The sequence below is a fragment of the Serinus canaria genome, chromosome 8 (genome assembly GCF_022539315.1).
Source record: "Serinus canaria isolate serCan28SL12 chromosome 8, serCan2020, whole genome shotgun sequence".
NCBI lineage: Eukaryota > Metazoa > Chordata > Aves > Passeriformes > Fringillidae > Serinus > Serinus canaria.
In genome coordinates this window covers 23,641,791-23,664,418 of record NC_066322.1, presented here as the reverse complement: position 1 = coordinate 23,664,418, position 22,628 = coordinate 23,641,791, and the positions used below count along the sequence as shown (strand labels likewise).

At 46.6% G+C, this 22,628-nt stretch overlaps 1 protein-coding gene across 1 annotated transcript in view; it reads right to left on the bottom strand.

The window, feature by feature from the left end:
- Positions 1–2,131: 2,131 nt before the first annotated feature.
- The window catches only part of C8H1orf21 (chromosome 8 C1orf21 homolog), a 104,611-nt gene continuing 84,114 nt past the window's right edge, over positions 2,132–22,628 (bottom strand). The window contains exons 4-6 of the mRNA XM_050977497.1: positions 13,999–14,075; positions 10,240–10,300; positions 2,132–2,907 (exon numbers count right to left, since the gene is read on the bottom strand). Of these exons, the coding sequence (XP_050833454.1) occupies positions 2,869–2,907; positions 10,240–10,300; positions 13,999–14,075 (177 nt within the window). The 3' untranslated portion in view covers positions 2,132–2,868. The remainder of the gene's footprint in view (positions 2,908–10,239; positions 10,301–13,998; positions 14,076–22,628) is intronic.

The window sequence follows — 22,628 nt, the reverse complement described above, 5'->3', positions numbered from 1 at the left end:
GCCTCAAATCACTTCCCTGGCATTTTGAGAGGAACCTTGAAATCCCATTTACAGCCAAGCACAGCATACCAGATAGAAGCAAGTTCTTCTTCTCTTCCCAGCCTCCTCTCCACACTGCTGAATGTATCTGAGCAGAGCAAAGCAATGGGGAGGTAGAGCTCCATGGAGAGATACATTTTCAGCCAGAGCAATCTGCTTGTATTATTACAGACCTTCAGCTGCCACATATATTTAGACTTCTAACAAAATCTGCCAGGGTTTTGCAAAGGTGCAAGAATCCCAGCACCCCAGGAGATTTTGCAAAGGTGGAAGAATTCCAAACCTCCTGCCCACCCCAGAGCCTCCCAGCCAGCAGCACCACAGCCTACCCAGGCCTTCCCAAATATTGCCATCTTCAGGTCCAGCAGGGAGGCTTTAACTCATCCAGAAGTCTAAAGCACCTGCTGCTGGTTGGAATACGAGCACAGGAAAGATGGGAATTGCTTCTCCTCTCTCACAAAACGTCCAGCAAAGCACAGGTCTCCAGTGCCAGCAGCAGCAGCAAGGAAAATGTTAAATAAAAGAATTATTAAAACTAAGAGGTGGCTGAAAGAAAGACCAGGGCATGTCTAACACAGTGTTTGTGTGGGACATTTACACACAAGATGTTCAGCACCTGGACAAGGAAATGTTCCAAAACAACAGACCCAACCCCATCACTCCTGCACTACTGTGAAAGCTTTCCAAAGTGCTTCGTAGAGAAGGGTTTGTGGGACCAAGCCCCAGGACTCTTTATTAATTAAAGTGTTTTAAATAATTGAAATGCACAGCCTCTCAACTCTCCCAAGCGTAGTCACCTGCTCAAGAGCTGGCATAAATTATGGAAAAAAATCATATCCAGGAGGAGAGAGACATCACCTTGAAGAATTCATCCCAAAACCCAATGGCTCTGTAGCACTGAGAGATGCCACAGCCCCAGAACAGCCATGGGATGGGAAGGAGGCAGAGAAACTTTGTCTCCAAGGGCTCAGGATACTTGGGCAGGGCTGCCTGGCCAATGCAGCTGCTCAAATGAGCAAGGATTTAGGGAAATCAGAGCTGGCTGGTGGGTTTTGCCCATTAATAGGATACAGCTGAATGTGCCATAGAGGACCCTGACACTGAGCTTTTATAGGGGAAGTGCTGAAGCTCTTGGGTTGTCAGAATCCTGGAACACAGCAACCACTGGGCTCAGACAGAGGTGGCCAGGGGCCTGGGGAGCCTGCAGAGCTCAGAAAGAGCTTCTACCTTTAGGAACAGGTTGATTTTCAGCCTCACAGCTGCTGCTGCTGGATGGGCTCACACCCAGCCCTTCAGGGACAACTGCCAGCTCTGTCCCCACTGCTCATCCCCAAAAGCCAAAGGTAAATCCAGTGCAGGGATGGCAGCAAAGGGAGCTGGGGGTTTCTGGAGATATTCCAGGTACAGCACAGTACTGGTGGGGAATGAAATCGGGTGTGGACTGTCCAGCCCCCCTCAGAGCCAACATTCAGGGAAACCTCTTTAGTCAGGAAATTCAGCACTGACTTGGAGCTATGCAGAGGTCACAGGTGATCTTTGAGGGACTGAGATCCTTTAGAGGGATCTGTTTTTCAGAAAACCCCTTGAAAAATGCCCAATATTTGGGCTGAGTGCCCCACTCAAGTGTCAGCCACATCCTAGGACATGCTGTTAATGCACCCTCAGTCTGGTCTACACCCATCCCACAAATGAACTCAAAACAATGAGAGCAAACTGCAGTGACAAAGCTGCTCCACTAGCTGCAGTGCAAACCCTGCCCCCATATGGCATCAAAGATGGAAGAAATATCAGCACAGGTACCAATCTTCTTTGAAATAATAAATACAAAAGCTGTATTTTTTTTCTTTTTTTTTTTTTTTAACTCATGACAGCATTTGTTAAAAATATTACATCTGCTTTTGAGAAGGTAATATCCTCTCCATTTAATATGGAAAAATAAACTCTACAGGACACACAACACATCCCTCCAGTTGGCACAGAGCTGCTTTAAGAGATCAGATCCACGGGACACATCAAGGCAGAGGAGAGGCTTGATCTTCCTTGTCCCCAGACTCTTAAAACATCGTGTTGTAGGAATGGTAAAAGACAAGAATACATAAAAACAGTAAAATGTTTATTTTCTTAGAAAAAAAGAGATTCAAAATGATTGTGATCACACTCCCATTCGTGCTCAGCAAAGCCAATACTGCAAGCTTAGTCCTTGATTAAGATACCTTTTAAATGAAACCTTTTTTTTTCCTCTTAAAATACAAGTTCCTGCTCCTGTATCACTTCCAGTATTTCAGTGATAACATGCTTTTAATGGATAATAGGTTCTCAGCTTCTTCTCAGCTGAGAAACAAGGCCTGCCATGGCAAAAACATCCCATCTCCAAAGCTTGGAATCACCAGCACTAACAAGCACTCTGGCCCCAACACGGACGGACACACAGCTCAGGGGTGTTTCTTAGATGCTTGGATGTTCACTTATGGAAGCTTGGTATAACACTACCTCATCTGATAGAAAACAGGCCAGAGCCTCAATAAAATCAACAACGTCTTTTGGATTAACTTTTAAGGATTTGCTGCGTATCTGGACACAGAAAAAAGTGAGAAGTTGCAACAAGTTTTAACTAGCAGCAACAAAAACAGTTCCTTACGAGTTCTTAGCAATATTCCTCATGTGTTCATTAGGAAACACTGTAACTGAATGGAGCATATAATGTGGAAATGGTCTTCTTCTGTTATGGAGTGCTGTTCACTCGAGCAGACGTCCCAAAGGTTGTATCCAGAAGGCTGGGTTGGATCTATTTACACTGGAGGTGCTCCTGGGGCGAGGGCAGAGCTGGCACTATGTGACATCCTCCTCCTCTGAACAGTAGTCACGACCCTGCAGGGACAAAGGCCAGGCAGTTGGTACTTAGAGAAGCACACGGGAATAAATCCAGGCAACACTTACTTGAGAGCAGTTCTCTGAACCTGGGGGGTTTAAATTCAGAGCTAGGTAGAAACCTCAGACACAGGGAATTTGCAGGAAACCAGGATAGGAGACACTTCCCTTTCTGTCACTAATAATCTCATAAACATCATCCCCCAGATAGTGAATTCCAGGGGGGGCTCCAACAAACTGATTTACAAACCAGCTTTGTGTAAAGATCCACCTTGATGGACACAGCCCCGAGATTTGCTGTGAAAGGATAATCTCTGAGGCAAAAGCAACAAAGCATATAATCCTATGAGCAGCACAAGGCAGCTGCTGTGAACAAGAATCCCTCATCTGATAACCCCAGCAGAAGTTCAACCCCAGAGCAAAAGATGCCATTCGTATTGAAATTCAGCTTGTTCTGCAGGGGATTCAGCCTAAGCTTCACAAAACATGGATTTCTTATCAGCCCAGTCATGTAATGCCTTCTATCCCATCCCAAACACAGGTGTGGAGCAGCACCTCTCTGGGTATTCATTCCCCTTGGAGAAGGCACATCCCATCCCTCCCTACCCAGCTCCTGCAGAGCAGCAGGAAAGGACCAGCTGGGAGCCACTGGCCTTGCTGCCCTGCACAAAACTAGCTGGAGCTGAGCTGCTCAGCACAAGCCACCCAGGGCATCTTGCATCAAAGTGCCTCAAATGCAGGACCCAAAATCTCCACCTCTGGACTATTTCCCATTGTTCCTGAGTGCTGGGTGCATCACCTGAGCACCTGGAGAAGGAGAGCCAGATAGACAAAAAAAATGGGGAGATGTTTTGTAGGAGTGATCAGTTGATTTGGGACACACAGCTGGGGCTGCACAGCTGGAACAAAGGCTCCAAAATGTCTCAGCAGTCCCAGTGCCAATGGCAGGACTGCAGAACTGGCTTTGCTGGAGCCCAGACCCAGGAATGTGCAGGGCTCTGACAACTCCCAGTGGCCCAGCACTGAGAGCAGAAGGGTTTTCTAAGTACGTTAAAATAACCCCCAAGAGACTCATCAGCCCAAATTCCAACTCAGCTATCACTGACCCTAAAAGAAAGGGAAAAAAAATACATTTTTTGAACTAAAAGCTGTAACTCAAAAAGAAGGAACACTGAAATTCTTTGCAGTGAAGCTCAAATCTGGTTTTCTCCAGGCCAGGGACCACATTTGGACAAATCCAGGAGACTGAGGTGGTGGGATGAAGGCTTTGTCCAAAATGCTTCAGAGCTGTGAAAGGCAGCAGTGACTGAGGGCTGAGTTCAGAGCATTTCCAGGACATCCCTTTACTCAAGAGGAGCCCCATGGCCCAGCACTCCCCACTGGAGGCCATCACTGCTATTAATGCCCTGAGCAGACCCAAATCTGACAGAGGAAAAGCCATCCTGCATTTTCCCCTCCTACTCCTCCTGCTGTTCTCCTGCTTCTGGGTGTGCTCCCTGGCTGCCAAGTGCATCATTCTCAAAGGGACACCAAGAACTGCTCCAAACCAATGTCCTGAGCCAGTCCTAGCCATGGCACAGACACACCAGCTCCCACCAAGGCCTGAAGGCCACCAGGAGCTGGGCTGGTCCTTCCAGACATGTCACTTCCATCTGCACTCTGCTGGGGATGGGCACATATCACACACACCTTCTGGTGGCCTGGCCAGCTCAGGTGATGCCCACTGGTGCCCAACAGAGCTTTGGTATAAATGTTACTCCCCAAATGCATTTCTGTCATAACAACAAGGTCAGCATTGCTCAGGAAGATCAGAGAAGGAATGAAGTTCCCTGTTGTTACAGCCCTCCCCACTGCACCAGAAATCCAAGACAAGGCTTGTGCCCTTGGGAGGGGCTGCCACTCCCTGCTGGCAGAGCCAGCCACAACCCAGTGAAATACTTTAAAATGTCCATTTTTGGCCTGTGGGTTGTTTCAGAGGATGTCTGCCAGATGCTGGATCCCTTGATCAGTGAGATCCTGCAGTGCTTGAGATGGGCCTGGGAACACCTGATGGGAAATGGTCAGCTCAGAGCTGGCAAAAACCACACTGCTCCAGTGGAAGTGTCCCTGCTCGCTGCAGGAGTTGGAAGGGACCTTTAAGTGGCCCTTAAAGGTCCCTTCCAACCCAAAGCACTCCCTGGTTCTATGGTTCCATGACTGGCAGTCAAATTCTGTCTGGGGGAGCAGGCTCCTGCATCCAGAGGGGCCAGAGGCACAGAGCAGGTGGCTACTGACAGGAAGGTATGGGCCACCCATGGACTAAGTAAGGTGTGGGGTCAATCTGCACGGGCCATTCACTAAAAGTTGGACTCAATGATTATTGTGGGTCCCTTCCAATTCTGTGATTTCTGAGAAGCTTTAATGATTGAAAGTGTAAATGAACTATGTTGAGGAAGATGAGAACTGTGGTGTGTGCCTCCAAGTCCAGCTAATCCCTGAGGAATCCCATCTCCCACCTCTGCAGCTTCAAAATACAACTGGCAGCTTCTGTAGATGTCCACAGAACACCAGGAGCATTTCTAAATGACAGAGTGAATTGAGGGTAAATTAAAAAGCAGTCTGATCTTCCTTTCCTGCTGCCTGCCCACAAACCAGAAGGGCTCATCCCCCTCTCTCTCCTTGCTGCACCTCCAAAGTGCCCCCCCTCCTGATGCCCCTCCTAAAAGGGGGGTATCCTCTCATGGTATCCTTTTAGGGAATAAAAAAGGGAAAGAGAAATTCGCAGGAAAAAGGCCCTGTCCCCATTGTGCGGGTGACAGGCCAATAAACAACCTGGCTCAATGGCCCCTTGTGCCTGAGGACTGGGCCAGGCAGGGGAGGGACAGGAGGATGAGGATGGAGGGGATGCAGAGGAGGGAGAGGTGGGAGGGGATGAAGAGGAGGCAGGAGAGGCAGAGGAGGGAGAGGAGGCAGAGATGGAGAGGGCCAGCATCTCCTGTGGGCTGAGGGGCTGGGGACACAGTGGCCCCTTTGAGGGGAACCCTTTTCACCAGGCTGGTTTTGTTTACAGCGCTCCAGAAAGGCCGGGAAGAAAATGCCGGGAGGCGGCACTAAATCACTGCATAGCGCGCTAATTTTTGTCCCTTTCTCATTTTGTTAGGGAAAAATCAATGGAGTCATTAAGAGCAATCCACTTTGCTAATGAGTTTCAGCCTAAGCACCGTGCCCTGGGTCCGTGGGGCTGGCAGCCTGCTCCCAAGGGCACTCCCTTCCCTCCACCCCACACAGGGAGCTGCTTTGTGCCCACTCTCTCCCTGCTGCCATGGCTGGCATCACTACCCAGGGATGCAGGCAGCTGCTGCCAGCCGTCCTTCCCACGGGATGGGAATCCTCCCACCAGCTCCAGGTGCCCAGAAATCCCTGCACACCGACCCCAACACAAGTGCTGGTGCTCAAGACCAAGATGAGCCAGGAGAGAACCCAGGTCATTCATTGACTTGCCTGAACACCAACACAAATGGCCTGATACCAAGACATTTCTATCTTCTTAATCAGAGCTGATAGCTCAAAACCAGATCTATCCCACCACAGGAGTGCAGTGATTGTCCCAGTCCCAGCTGCAGCCAGTGGAGCCCAATTCTCCTCTGCTGGGCACAGCAGATCTCAGATTTATCCAGCAGCAGCAGAGTTTCCTTTAGCAGGACTGTTCAGTCGCTCTCTGCCTCGTTCTCTGGTCTCCACAGCCATATTTCTGTGTATTTCTGTGTATTTCTGAGTATTTCTGTATATTTCTGCCTTCATCTCTCAGGTCAAGCAAATCACTTGTACTCCTGACCCACATCTTTCTAATTTACTCCAGGGAACGCTCTCCTCGAGCTTAATTGCTGCTATTACCTGTTGCTCATCCTCCACTGGAATATATTTCTGTGATTTCAGGCTAATTTTCAATAAATTATGACAATGCTGACAGCAGATGAGCTGCCTCCTTCCCACTGCCTGCCTCTGTTCCATTCCCCCTGAACTCTGGAACACAGGTGCTTTTTGTCTCCCAAAGCAAAGCCTGGGACTCCACTCCCAGTAACCTCAGTGAGTGGGAAGCCCCAGCAGGACTGGCTGCAGCTGCTGCCAGATGTTGGGAACATTTCTGAGTCTCCTCTGCCACCACTCAGGGCCTTGTGCTGCACACAGCTCCTTGGTCTTCCCCTCTGCCCTCCTCTCCATGCTCTGCCACAGGTCAGAATGTGTTTGGCCAAAGCTTTCAGGACTGTGGTGGGATTCTTGGGCTTGTCCTGTGAGCTGGACTCCATGGTCCCTGTGGGTGTCTGCCAGCTCAGGATATTCTAGTGACACAGCACAGTAACTACAGCTTCTTGTGCTGTCCACTGCTCAGCTCTCTCCAGCTGCTCCCAGTCTCCCATCTAACCTCTAACTCTGGCTTCTCATCAGCTCTTGGGAGTATTTTTACCTCAAATTCTCCTGTTTCTGAAAGGACTGGGCTGACTCCAGCAGAACCAATATCTAAGCCTACATTGGAGGCTGACTTCCACACTCTCAGCCAGTCCTACCCCAGCCCTTATCCCAGTATTTCCTCCTTCCAGCAAACCCTTTGAATGGCATTAGCACCACCACAGGCAGCTCTGTACATGCCAGTTCAGCTCCAGCTCCTGAAGCAGGGACAGACTCACTCAGAGACAGAGCAGATGTCCCCCTCTGAACGACTCACAGTGTTTTGACACTGAATTTTGGTAGACAGAAGCTCCATGCTTCATGACATTCTGTTTTTTACCTTCGGGTGACATTTGCAGGAGGCAGTGGAGCTCTGTAGGGGCAGCCAGGAATGCACCACTGGGGGCAGCACTTCCAGAGAAACTCTCCAGACTCCTTCAATAAGGCTTTTTTTGATCTCCAGGACTCACAAACACTTCCTGTGAGCAGCTGACAGAACACCAGCCCCTGTTCTTTCCATTTCCCACTCTGGCTGCAGGAGTTTTATCTCACAGAATGGCTGTGCCAGGTCCAAGCCCCCATGCAACGCTGCTGCCCAGTGCTCACATGTCAGAGCTGCTGCTGGGCACTTGGATCTGGTGACCCAGCACCCCTGGGGATCTCAGTGGAGCTGAGGGTGTTTTGCTCCTGACTGGAGTCTCCATCACAAATCCAACAGCCCTGGTAACCATGGGAACACCACAAGGTTTGGGACCTCACCAGCCACAGGCAACACCCCCCACACATCCACAGACCTTTTCAGCTGCCACTGACACAATCCTTCTAAATGTCTGACTGCTGTCCTCCATCTCCCTGCAGAAGGGACTGAAAATGCTATTTAAGGATCAGACAAAGCCCCTTATATTTTCCAATCTTTTTTGGCATTTGTGACAACACCTAGAAAAAAAATGTGTTGTAAGCAAAGATGAATTAAAAACCCCAGAAATTCTCTAATGAAGACTATTTCCTCAGGCACAGGAGGTCCCCAGGGAACACAAATCCCACATTCAGCTGCACATTAACTCCTGCCAATCCCATCAGCTGTCAGCAGCTTGGTCTCTTTGACAGATAAACTGAGGATTTCCTCTGAACAGACAATCTCCTGATCCCCAGGATAAATTATCCCCAAGATAAATTAGCCCTGGAGATCACCTGGGAGCATCTCAAAGGGGATCCAAACAGCTCCAAGCACAGGAGACAGGGTCAGCTGCACCTCAGTGTGGCAGCTGGGGAATGAGGGTATTAGTGCCCTGCCACTGACCTCAGGAACAAAAATTAACCAAAATTCATAATTAGATACAGCCTGATGGCATTGTCTGGTCTGCAGATAAGACACATCTTTGCAAAATCCATTTTACTGGAGATTCTGTGCTCAGCATTCTGGAAGCTGATGATGTCCAGGAAAAGCAATCTGAATATTCATAGGGTGAATGCATTTATTCAAAGGAGGTATAGCTGTATTATGGATATGTAGAAACTCTCATTTTTAATGCATTAGGTTACATAAAATCTTGCCCCTGTGAAATACTGGGTACAGAAATATTCTTCTCAAGAATCTATGAACTCCTCACGTTTAATCTTCCCTTTTATGCCTTCTTTTGTTTTCATAATTTTTATTTTTTAAGAGGAAAGTAACAAATGTGTTGCTTGGGACAAATACAAGATGCACTCACTGCAGCACTCTGACTCCTGGGACCAGGAGTGCTGGCAAAAAAGGCAGAAGTTCAGAGCCAGGCAAGTAAAAATTTCCCTTCTACTCTGCAACCCATCATGACAACTTAATAGAACAGAAAAGAACAGAAGAATAGACTAGACTGGGCTAGAATTATTTCAGTTGGAGGGGACCTACAATCATCAACTGCCTGAGCACTTCAGGGTTGACCAGAAATTACAGTGTGTTGCTAAGGGCATTGTCCAAATGTCTCAAACTGACAGGCCTGGGGCATCCAGCAGCTCTCTGGGAAGCCTGTTCCAGTGCCTGACTTCCTTTTCCATAAAGGAATGTTTCCTCATATCCAGTCTGAAACTGGGAGTACAAACTGGTACTCAGTGTACTGCTGATTAGTAGTCAGTACTCAGAACAAATTAGTTCCTCAGTGTACTGCTACTGAGGAAGAAAACATTTAATATAAAGTATTTAAACAAGATGCACAACTCCCAGACAGGCAGTGTAAAGAGTAAATTGGTGTGTGAACATCAGCTCCCCCATCTCCCTCCCTCATACTCCCAGTGTGAGCTGTGCTCCAGCTCCTTCACTGCTGTCTCACAAAGAAGCCAAGAGTGTCATTTAAAAGCTTTCTGAAACACAGAAGCTGCTCTTAGGACAGCTGAGATATGCAAAGAATTATTCATCCTCTTCTTCAAAACACCTCCAGCACCATTATTTCACTGGCACAGCCCTGGGGCAGGGTTACCCACACTCTCAGCCACACCACCCCTTGGAGCCAGTGGCTATTTGGAGGAGCTTCAGCAAGAATTCCTGGGGTATCCCAGCTACTACAGCATTAATACTTCAGTTGTCTCCCAAGGAGATGAAAGATCAAATCAGCAATGATGTAAAACCCCACTGTGCTCTTCACCTTTACCCAGCATGTACATCCTGCACATCTGAGTTTGCCTGCCATGCATCCCAGACTGGTGACATTCCCCCAAAACAAAGGATTCTCTAAGTACCTCCTGCAAACTCTTCACCTCCCTGGTCTTCCTTGCACTTGAGCTATGTAATCAAGGAGCTGGAAGGGAAATCTTGGGCCAGACCCCTCCAAATCATGGAGGACACAGAGAACTGCAGCAGGCAGGTCACTGTCCTCCCCATGCAGCTGTGCCCACCCCTGAGGGACACTGGATGCTCACATTACTGTGCCTTACCTTTTCAATTTTTTCATCAAGCATTCTGAAGAATTCTTGTTGGCTTTCAGAGATGTGCATGCTGGAAGGCAAAGGAACAGTATCAATACCAAAGGATTTCCTCCATTACAGAACAGCCCAGGGTTGTTGGGGGGCCCAGCTGTCAGCTTCCACCACGGGGAAAAATAAATCACTTTATGCTTTCATTTACAATGCCAATTTTTAATCTTTTCCCCCCTGTTTTTTGTTTGCCCACAAAAAGTTACTGCATTAATTCTGTGTACATGTGCAACACGTGGAGTGGATCCACAGGCGTCCAGAGGAGACTGTTCCCTTTTCCAGGCTGACTGCAGGAAGCTGATGGCACAGTACCTCTCCTCTGAGAGGGAGAGTGAGAGCCCCCTCTCTGCCAGGACAGAAGGTTTTCCAGGACTGGCAACCTCACCACCACAGAATGAGACACCCACAACATGAGGTTAAAGACTCTGTCCTCTTGTCCTGCCACTTGTAATGGGAGAAAAGAGACAGACAACTGCTGTCCCCTCCTGCCAGGAGTTGACAAGATCCCCCCTGAGCCTCCTTTTCTCCAGGCTGAGCCCCTTTCCCAGCTCCCTCAGCCACTCCTGGTGCTCCAGATCCTTCACTTCAACCAATCCTTCAGCACCAAGAGGCTCAGTGACACGATTCTGCGTTAGTAAAGAGGGCTGGAAAACACTCTTTTTCCATTGTCTGTAAAACGCTGATGGTCACACAAGACTACAGGTCCTTCCCCACTTGAAAGCAAAAAAAACCCAGAAAGGATGAGGAGACAAGGGTGAGGATGGATGGCAGGTGTTTATTTATGGGGCAGGTGTTTATGGTTTTTTGGGGTGTTTATTTATGTTAGGGGATGGTGAGAGCCTCCCTCTTGCAGGAGTAAAACCCCTCCAGGAAGGTGAGGCTGGAGCATCCTCTGGACCAGCAGCAGGGAGGAGCACTGGGCTCCCAGGCAGCAGGGAAATGTGCCAGGGACTCCATGTGCAGCACAAAAAGATGCAGAAAGGGGAGGATGGGGAGCGGAGCCAGCGGCAACAATGATGCCAAATGGTCAGAAGGACACACAGCTCTTGGAGACTTCCCCCAGCACAGAAAGCTGGCTCAGCTTGCTGAATTCCCACCCATCCCCTCTTCCTCAGAGTGATCCTTTCAGCTGTAATGAGTTAATGCTCTCCCTAAGTGCCCAACAACGGGCTGCACTTCCCCACAAAGCTCAGCATTGAGCCCTCCCTGCTATGGGCTGAATGTATACAAAGATCTGCTTATGTGGGACATAAATGGAGCTCAGTTCACACGAGGAGGGCTCAGAAATGGCATTAAAACCTAAAGCTGGTGATTCAGGAGCAGGAACAATTCACCTTTCAGTGGTTGAGGGAGTTCCTGTCCCCAGCTGTCTGCCTGTTCCTCAGGTTCCCACCTCCTCCTCAGATGGGGAAGAGATGCTTTTTTTGGGACAGCTGACCCCATCACCTGCATATTCAGGTGCTTTGCAGAGGGATTTTAGGGCAGTGCAGCCCTTTCTGAGTAGGCAAGTGCTTGAAAGATAGTCTTGCCTTTCCAACATCATAAATCCAGTTTCTAATAAAATCAGATAATACTGTAGTGACTCACCCCAGCCATAATTCCTACGAGAACTAAAAGAAGGCAGGGGGGGGAAAAAAGGAGTGTAGTCATATCCCTGAAATGGATTCCCACAGGATAATCCCACAGATCAGGTCCAGTGGAAGGTGTCCCTGCCCATGGCAGGGAGGTTGGGTTAGCTGATTTTTCATGTGTCAACCCAAACCATTCTGAGAGTTCGTGATTTGGAAGGGTAAAAGTGGCCTGAAATAACCACTTTCATTTGGTGCTTCAGGCTGCTGTCACTCCCTGAGTTATGAACCTGTCCCAGGGTACTTGGTGGGTGTGTTTGATCATTCAAGGTGTCAGGGGGGTGAGTTTGGTGATGAACAGGCAGAGCAAGTGCCTGTGAGCTCAGAGCAGAGTGCAGGGGGAAGCCCTGAAGGTGTGGCAGGTACCAGGACTGGGTGTAAAGAGAAAGGACCAACCCTTCTCCCTCTGTCAAAGACCCCCATAAAGCTACTGCTGGCTCCCTACATCCCCTGGTTTGAGAGTCCAGGGCTCTGGATGGAAAAATCTAAATCCTCCTGCAGGGGGAAAAACCCTTACAATCTTACTTTTCAGCTGACATCAAAATATTGTAAAATAATTTATAATTTGGCACTTAGTCCATGGTTTTTTTTTTTTTTAGAAGTAACATCCACTGTACCAGAACAGTACTATAAGATGCATCTAATGAGCTATCTATTAATTTCTGCTCTTCCAGCTGAGTGGATCTTTTCCACTCAATGCCACCCCACCCTGCAGTCAGAATTGTCATGTTTTTTAGGTGATAAACCTTAAAAAAAGAAAAAAAATTGTACATCATAACAGCTGTTTGCTGACTTGGCAATTAGCAACTCAAACACACGTGGCCACTTTATAAACAGAAATGCTGTGGTAGGTTGGGCAAACAGCAGAGCCCTGGGCAAACACTGGAGGATCTACCCAACAACCTTATGTTACATCCTACACCTCTCTGGGAAGTTTCCTTATTTTTGCAGGTCTGTGACAGAAATATTTACCTCTGTCAATGCAATGTAAAAACCAGGCTTTTTGGTCAGTTCTGATTTCTGTAGGGACTTTTCAAATTAGAGTTTTATGAAGGAATGGAAGCCATGGCCCCATGCAATTCCTCTGCTGTGGGTGTACCAAAAGATGACCCAATGAAAGAACAGCCCTTTTTTATCCCAGAGTAATTAACCTCATGTTAGAACATTTTAAATACATTTCCGACCCTGCTGGGAAGGAGTGAGCCACAATAATGAAGCACAGCTTTGTTGAAGAGTGCTTCTACCTCCACCTCCCTACCATGAATTTCTTTGCAATTGCATCCAAAGCACTTGGCTTTTCCCTTTGAAAAGAGGCTGAATTACACTGTCAGTTGATTAGGAAATAACTGAAGTTTCCAGACTTGAAATCATGCTCAAGGCACTTGAGAGGCAGCAAGTTTAGGTGAGTAAGTGCCCTGAAGGTAGGGCACAAGGAACAGCATTTTCAAAACCCAGATCACAAACCTTTATCACTTGTTCTTCACAAACCCAATATGTGGCTCTGTGTAATCAGTTATTCCTCAACCAATTAGTGATTATAATGTAACACTGAGTTAGAAAAGAAATGAGTTACTACTATCAATAACCAGCTCTGCCACAAGAGGCAAATACTTCATGTAACACTGACTGACCTCAGGCAGAGCATGGGCATAGAAGTGCCAACCAAGCAGCTACAGAGCAAGTTCATTTACAGAACCTGACCATTCCCAGTCCCAGGCAGAACAGCTGCTAATCTAAACCAGGAGCTGGCAAAAACCTCCCTGGGACTGACCCAGCTGTATTTAGGAACCCTAGTGGATGTAGAGAAGTTTGTTCTGTGTAAGTTGTACAGAAAGCTGAGAAATAGCACAGGGTTTTCTGTTTGGCACAGTAGAATGCATCTCACCTTTTTTCAAGTCCTGCATCTTTGCTGTGCAAAGGAGTGGATGCTTCCCAGCCTTGGGACACAGGTGATCTTACCTCTGGTACCCAACTCAGCATGACTTTAGGGCTGCTGGGTCATTTAGTCTTTGCCTAGGCAGTAATTGTGAACCTCACAGACACTGCTTGTGTTTATTTGTATTATGAATTAAACAACAGAAATTGAACTTACTTTGCTCTGGGTTGATGTACTAATCCTGGTATCTCTTTATTAGATTTAAGTCTTGAATTTGAACTGGCACTTTTTTCCTGAAACACACAAAGAGCACACAACAGCATCAGTATTTATGAAGCACACAGAGGTGACAGGCATTTGTCATCAGGGTGTCACACTCGGCTGGGGCCAGGCTCAACTGAATGAGAAAAGCTCAGCAAAAATGAAATTAAAGGTAACACAAGGGATGAAATGACCCCAGGGGGGCAATTTTTAAATGCCCTGGGCTCAGTGGCATGTGGAATTGTCTCTGGGTCACTGGATGAAATCCAGGGATCAAACTCTATGCTGGCTGGTAACTCTCCAGCAGTCCATGGAAAATGGGGGGTGCTCATATAAATCAATACCAACACCAGGCTCCACCTCCCCCAGAGCAAGGCAAAGCACTGGGAAGGCAGTCCCAGAGTCACCCAGCACCCCAGGCTGGCTCAGAGCAGAGTGGGGAAACAGCAGCATCAAGGAATGTCTGCAGGAGGAAGCACATGTCAGATGTGCGGGGAAGAGCAGCAACTGCTCAGCCACAAAACTGGGCACAAGGAGCCCAAGGAAGAAAATCAGCTCTGAAGATCCCAAAAATAAGGGAGTGGGGCTGCTGGAGAGAGTCTAGAGAAGACCACAGAGATGTGACAAGGGGCTGGAGCCCCTCTGCTCTGGAGCCAGGCTGGGAGAGCTGGGAGTGTTCACCTGGAGAAGAGAAGGCTCCAGGGAGACATTACAGTCCTTTGCAGTGCCTAAAGGGGCCAGGAGAGCTGGAGAGGGATCTGGGACAAGGGATGGAGGGAAAAGACAAAGGGGAATGGCTTCCCACTGCCAGAGGGCAGGGTCAGATGGGATATTGGGAAGGAATTGTTCCCTGTGAGGGTGGTGAGGCCCTGGCACAGATTACCCTGAGAAGCTGTGGCTGCCCCTGGATCCCTGGCAGTGTCCCAGGCCAGGCTGGACAGGGCTTGGAGCACCCTGGGATAGTGGAAGGTGTCCCTGCCCATGGCAGGGGGTGGCACTGGATGGGCTTTAAGGTTCCTTCCAAGACAAACCAGTCTGTGTTTATAGGCAAGAACACAACCCTGTCCTTTGCAGGGGACCAGAACCATTAAAAACATCTTTAAAAAGGCCTGGGGGGGGAGAGCTGAGAGCCAGCACTGCTTGGTAAGACCTCCTCATCATGTCATGAGCTTCTGTAACCCAAAACTTAGTGCAAACACGTATCTATTGTCTCCAAAATCCTTCTTCAGAGGGATACAGCCCCTTCCAGATCTTCCCAGTGCCATGTGTTTGGGAAAGCTGCTGGTGCAGATGGGAGAGGTCTGAGTCAAATCTTAGAGCTCACCTGCTCCACAAATCCCTCTGTATTCCTTAGGCACGTCACACCCATGGCAATTTAAGAAACATAAACCCAAGAATGAGTGGTTTTGTGGGTAATTTTGGTGGTTTTATTTAGCCATATTTAGTCTTTGAATGTCTGAATCACACAAGATTTTGGAAAGGGCTACTAAATCACTGATTAAAAAAAAAAAAGGAGGCTGTCTAGCAGTTAATATTTTAATGATTAATTCTACAAGGGCTGTAAACATCAACTGCCTCAGCATATTTAACACTGTTTAATGCATATCTTCTAATCCTCCTAACCAGGGGACAGTGCCTTGCATGAAAATAGCAGTGAGAGAGAAACAAGCCCTTCTTCCAAGCCTTAACAAGGGTGTCTGTGTTTGCTACACCCCACCAGCCACTGCCTGCTCAGGATCCTGTGATATGTGCTGCCAGAGCAGCAGAACAAAAAACAAAATCACTTTTTTCAAAGGATCTTCCAATCTCAGCAGTGCTAGGAGGGTGTGAGATGTACATGTTGTGTGTGATGAACACGTGTGTACACAGACACACAACCCATGAGCTCATGGCTGTCAGAGCAGAACAAAAAGAGAGGTATGGGACTCATGGAGAAGACAACAAAGCCATAAATCAGCTGAAGCCCAGCCTCCTGAGCATTCATCCTTAGATCTACTGCATGGGATGGGAAGACTCTGGATCTACAGCTCCTGTGTTGGAAGCTGTGATAAATCAAGGCAGCACAAACTCAGCTTTCCACACCTCTGCTCGTGGTTTGGGGTCAGTGCAGCTCTACCAGAAGCTGGAGTCAGTCCAAATCCCAGCCTAAAGAAACTTCTGGCACTTAGGAACAAATAGAAAGACACAAGAACAGTATATGTTGCCTTCTCACTGTGGGTCCCAAAGCAATATTCAGAATATTAACTTAAGATTCCAGAGTTTACTCTTTCCCTCCTGTTGCTCCTGTTAATTACCACACCTCAATTATCTATTACAATTCTCCTATTAAGCAAAGAGTATGTTACCTTCTCCATCTGTTGCTCAGCAGGAACAGACAGAAAAGGAAGAGTTAAGAGAAAAATAAAACCCAACCAGGTCTCAAATTGGCTCATTGCTTTGTTTGTAACTCTTATTTACAGCAGTGATATTTCACTGCACTGATCGAAATATTGGCTTGGATAAAAATAGATATTCAAAAATAATTCTTCCAAATGCAAACAAATACAATATTTTTTCCTCATAGCTCTGAAGACAAACTGACTCATCAGAAATTAATGGCTTGGCTTCTAATACCAAGCTAACAAAAACACCTCGAAATGCTTTAATGCAGTCAGATTGTTCTTCCAGAACTGACCTGACTTTGGCTGAAAGGTCACTTCTGGCAGTCCAACCTCATTTTCTCCCATATTTAACATTAAGTAAGTTACCATGCACCAAAAGAACCACAACTGGTTTTAGAGATCTAATCTGTTGCAAACTGAAATGAATATGCAGAAGCTTGGTTTTAATCTAGCTCTGCTTATAAGGATTATTTACAATAAATGCAGTAAATGCTGCCTCACACCACAGGCTTGAAAGGAAATCCCCCAGCATGCTGCCTTTGTAGAGCAGCAGCAGCAAAAAAGGAGAATAGTGGACATTTTATTCCACATTATTTTGCAATTAATCATTATCAAGGTTGGGCTGTCATCCAATCAAGGTGATTTCATGTGATAGATTTGTTAATTATTGTTAATTCCTCCATAAAGGATGCACCCTCTCCAGGATTTCAGGGCACTAACAGATGGCAGTGACTCTGCTGCCAGATGCTATTAACACAGCAACAGCCACTACTGCCATTATAATTAAATATCTGTCAACATTTCCCTTGATGCCTCCCCTCTGACAAGCCCATTTCTAGAGACATGTGAACTTCATTTGAAGTACCTTGCTTTTTCTTCAGAAAGCTGCCACAGATTGACTCAGGTAAGCTGCTAACAGTCCTTGCAAAATAATATTCCTGATTTATATCAAGATGACACTATTCTTCAAAGGAGCCAACAGCACCTTTAAACTGCTTTCTAGACCTGAGCAAATCATCATTAAAGTCAGTTAAAGGAAAAATGAAGTATTTGCTTTCTTTTTATACCATAAAATATTCTTAAAAATAATTGTATTTGAAAAGGAGGAACCAAATGCATCAGTTAGAAATGGACTGAATGATGAGATGGTTAATTTCAGTATGCCAGCCCAGCACTTTTTAACCTCACTCAGTCATGAGCACCAGCCTCAGGTACTAATATCTCACATGGGCTGTCTGCATCCATCAGGATGAACAAGGGAGAAGCACTGACCCATGAGATTTACTCAAGTTTCCTTGCTTTATGTGTACTTAAGGGCTCATTTTTCGTGCTATCCTTTGGCAGGAAGAGAGCCTCTCTACTTTTCTATACCTACCTGGGAGCAAAACCACCTGAAAACGTTATTTAGGGTAACTTTATAATGAAGGGGCAAATCAAATATGGAAAAATCTCAGATACTAGTCAAATTGGATGCAATTTCATCAGAGGAATCACATTAGCTCTGCCAGAATGTGTACAGGCATCCAGTCCAGGAGGGTGTCTGAAGCAGAATGCTTTAGTAAATACTCTTGCTGTGCCAGGTCAGTATCTCCTCAGCCCAGCATGAAGGAGCTGCCCCACCCCTGTCAGTATCTCCATCCTTGGAGATGTCTAAAAGCTGCCTGGACTTGACCCTGGGCAGGAGGTTCCAGATAGCCCTGCTTGAGTCATGGGGCTGGACCAGATGACATCCAGAGGGCTCTTCCAACCTCATCCAGCCTTTAGTTCTGTGATAAAGTATAATCAGAGCCTGGAAAAACCCACTTCTGAGTAGGTTTGTTGAGTTTTATCCCCAAGCAGCAGTGGGAGAGACTGAGGTCATTCAGGCATGCAAAGGGAAGGCAGCAGCAGACACAGTGCCTGGCATTCATTTTAGGAAAAAAACCTGATTCTGCAAACCCAGCCAGCACCACGCAGTGAGTCTGCACTGACACAGGGAGTGTAACCCAGGCTTGGCAGGGAAAACTCCTCTGCTTTCATCAGGGACCCAAAATGTGTTCCAGAGGGCAGACCTCATCCTGAAACCAGCCACTTAATGGAGCTCCTCCTTCCCAGGGAAACTGCTGGGAAATTCTGCTGTAGGAACTCCAGCTCCTGGAATGCAATACGGAAAAGCAGGATTTGTAAAGCCCAAAAAACCCCAAACCATTACTCAAAATGGGATAAAAACAAGTAAAACAAGAGAAATGTGTAAATCCTGAGCAGCTTTCTGCAGCCCACCAAAAGGCCTCCACTGCTGAGAAGATAAGGAATGCTGCTTTCAGTGTTTATTTACCAGTCATGCAGAGGGGCACACACGGTGAGTGGTGCAGTAACACACTGATAACTCTTTTTAAATGCTTTTGAGATGTTAAAAACTGAAGGGATTATTTTCAGAAGAACATATAACATGCCCTTTACACTCAACTCAAGCTGCAAGAGCTCAAAAATCCAGCCAAAAGTATAAAGTCAGGGGAAAAATAAAGAAGAAAACAAGGGAAGATGAAGGGAAAAGCTCCCTCTGGAGTGAGTTGAAGGACTTCTGCAGTACCTAAATATAGTTCACCCTCAGCCCAAGTCAGTGGCCTTTGAGCTTTGATGGAGGACATTACTGAAGAGCAGGAGACAAAAAAAGGAGGGCAATTCTCACCACTGAAGGGTTTTCACAGAGCATGTATTTACTAAGTCTAATGGCTACAACTTTCTACACATCCTCATCATCTTTTCTCCCAGGCAATATTAGAAAGTCTGGGCTAATTAGTTACAGTAATTCCAGTTAATTCTGTCAAGTAGCAGCCAAACACCAGGGCTTTGTGTGAAAAGCAGACATGGGAGCAGCAGCTGGCCTGATGACAGGAAATTAGGGCAGGTAAACAGATGAAATCACAAATAAGGCACATTAATGATAAATAAGTCCTACCAATAAATCCTGCAGGGAAACTCTTCCCTGCACCTTGCCACCCTGCTCCCTTTCAGAGCTCTGAGCTTTTATCAACCTACATGGGTGAATCCTTCGGGTTCTTTATAGCTTGGGACACTAAGGTCCAGAAAAATAAAATCTGGATTTCTATCTCAAAGTTCCTTTCTCCAGACAGACTGATAAACCTCAAGGTGTCCCCTAGAGAAAACAAGAGGTGTAATCACTGGTGAAATGCCCCTGTTGTGAAATATGAGGATTATGCTGCCCTGACAATCAGGGTTTTCTGGTTCCTTCAGTGCTCCTCCACAGCACTCCGAAAGGTCAGCCAGGATAAGAAAATGAGCATAGCAGAGATAAATAAAGGCAGAACACTTGTCTCCAAAGGTGAATGAAGTTTCAGGTCACATGGGAAATTGCCTTGCTCCTGCAAGGAGCCCTGCCCATCCGTGTGATAACCCCAGAGAGCACGGGCAGGAAGCAGAGGAAGGGACACGACTGCAGGACTGTCTGCAGGAAGGGATTTGCAGAATGAAGATTGGAAACATCCCCTCTCCTTGGCAGGAGGCTGAAAACTGTCCCTCACAGCTGTATGCCCCAGAAATCCAGGTGGCAAGGTGCCTTAGAGCACGAAGAACAGTGGCATCAAAAGATATTCAAAATACTGCAAACAAAATGCTACGGGCAGGAAGGAAACCTGCTCCCCAGCTCTCATTAATACATCTGATCTTCAATGGCTTGGGAACATCATCAGACTGGTTGAAACTTTTATCTAGCAAATAAAAAATAGATAGAAAAAAGTTTAAAACTCCATTGCTGATGACGTGGAAGAGTAGGCTGACTCTTGAGGAAACCTCAGAGAACATTTGGCAACAAAAAGCACATGGCAACCTTGCACTTCTGCAGGTATGTTGCTCTTCTGGATTGTAGAGCCATCCTAGATAACAAAACCTGGCTCAAAAATTAATTTTCTGCTTAATAATTTTCTGTGCCATCAACTATTCTGCCTCTCTCACTCAACCAGCTTTTACAGAAATACCCTAATTTACAGTAAATGTAGATATTACTCATGCTCCCAGCTCCTCATGCACGTCTCCTGAAGGCCTTTTTCCACCAAGTGCAGCAGCACAGAAAGAGCTGGCAAGGAGCATGAAACAACAGGACTGGGTAAAGTCTGTGAAACATTTACAACCAGGGACAAATGGTGTGAGAAGGAGTTGGGGTGTCAGGGTAGTCCTGCTCCATGAAGGCTCCTTGCTGGAATGGCAGGAGGGTTATAGCACCACAATTTTGGAGAACTTTTTACTGGGATGGTTTTGAAGAGTTTTATGCCCTTCAAACCTATATGAGAGAACACAGCTAGAGAGAGGAGTGTGCCCTGGTTAAATAGCTGGGTCTACATTTTCAGCAGCTAAAGCAAATTCTTAAGCTGCTTTTCTAGAGCCAAAACTGGTCTTTTTCAGCCTGTTTTTGGAACATGCTCTACTTTAACCCTCTGTAAAATCGATTTCCTGAGAGATGCCTTCTCATGCAAGCAAAGCCTCCTGTGATCTTCCTGTGCTGTCAAAACCAAATGAGACTGACCCAGAAGCACACAGCTCCTCCCTCACTGCCTAAATACAATGTTTGGGGTTTCACTGTAGGATGGGCTCATGGAAATGATGGTGACCACCAAACAGCCACATTGAGAGAGGCAGTAAAAATAGCAGCTGGTTCCCCCCAGCTGCAAACAACAGCATGGTGATGGTGCTTCCTCAGGAGTTAGGGTGGTCACTGGCTTTGATCTGTCAACTGCAGGTTTGGGCTGACTATGCTTATTACATTTTTTTAATTACATCCAAGCAGTTCCATAAAGTGCACTGACATTACCCAAGTCTTAAAAGGGAATTTAGCAGGATACACGTGAGATGGAGCTGCTTAGCCGTGAGGAAAGGCTGGGAGAATTGGGATTGTTCAGCCTGGAGAAGAGAAGCTCCAGGGCGACCGAATTGTGGCCTTCCAGTGCCTGAAGGAGCCAAAAGGAAACATGGAGAGGGACTGTTTACAAGAAATGGAGTGTCAGGACAAGGGGGAATGGCTTCCCACTGCCAGAGGGCAGGGTCAGATGGGATATTGGAAAGGAATTCCTCCCTGTGAGGGTGGGGAGGCCCTGGCACAGGGTGCCCAGAGAAGCTGTGGCTGCCCCTGGATCCCTGGCAGTGCCCAAGGCCAGGTTGGACAGGGCTTGGAGCACCCTGGGCTGGTGGGAGGTGTCCCTGCCCATGGCAGGGGGTGGGATGAGATGAGCTTAAGGGTTCCTTCAACCCAAACCACTCTTTGATCCTATGAAGATACTTTTCCCCATCTTGTTCTAACCTGGGATTTACAAAGGATGGAACAAGGGAAAACAAAGTCCTCCTGTGTTTGCTGCTTACGATTAAGAGGAAAACCCAAACTAATTAAAGAGGTGGTGCAAATGAAAAGATTCTCTTACAACATAGGTAAGCAGAGTGAAACGGTAGCAAGAAATTAGGAATGATGTAACCCTGAGAAGTGAGATAACAGAAACCCAAGAGTGGGGCTACTCAGCAATACACATACATTAACCTCAGGAAGGGTTTGTGTGCTCCAAACCAGCAAGAATTCCCTACAATAAGCTCTCCTTCTCCCAGCACTGTCCAAGGCTCTAATTTTGAGATTTTCAGTAATTGCAATTATGTAAATGCCATTGCTGGAACATATTTTCAATGTCTGTATTTTGCTCCTCTCAACGTCTGTTTTATTTGCATTAATTCTCAAATTTGCACCAGGCATAAGATTTAAGACCCAAGAGAATGAATAACAGCTCTTGCTACATGGCAAATTCCAGCACGCCTGGGTAAAATGTGCATTTTAGAGGATGTAATAGCTGGAATATTATTAAGTATCACATATGTACTATGACACACATGAGAAACATTAGGATTGCAGGAGAAGCCTTACATCTGATCTGTGTATTTTGTACCACCTTCTCCTTGTTCTAGTTAGCAGTTACTTTTGAAAAGCAGAAAGAACCATTCTTGTTCCACAGACTACAGTGGCCTGCTCACTTACTGCATTTCCAATCCTCAGCTGTATAAGCATGGATTTTGCCTGGATTCTCCCAACACATTTATCTGAGAGTAATACTGAGAAGAGAAACCATATACATCAGAATGGAAGACAATCATAAACTGCTTAAAAATTTTATAAGCCATTTAAATCAGTAATGGAAGCTGAGTTTTAAGTGTTTATCTCCTCTAAGTTTCCTT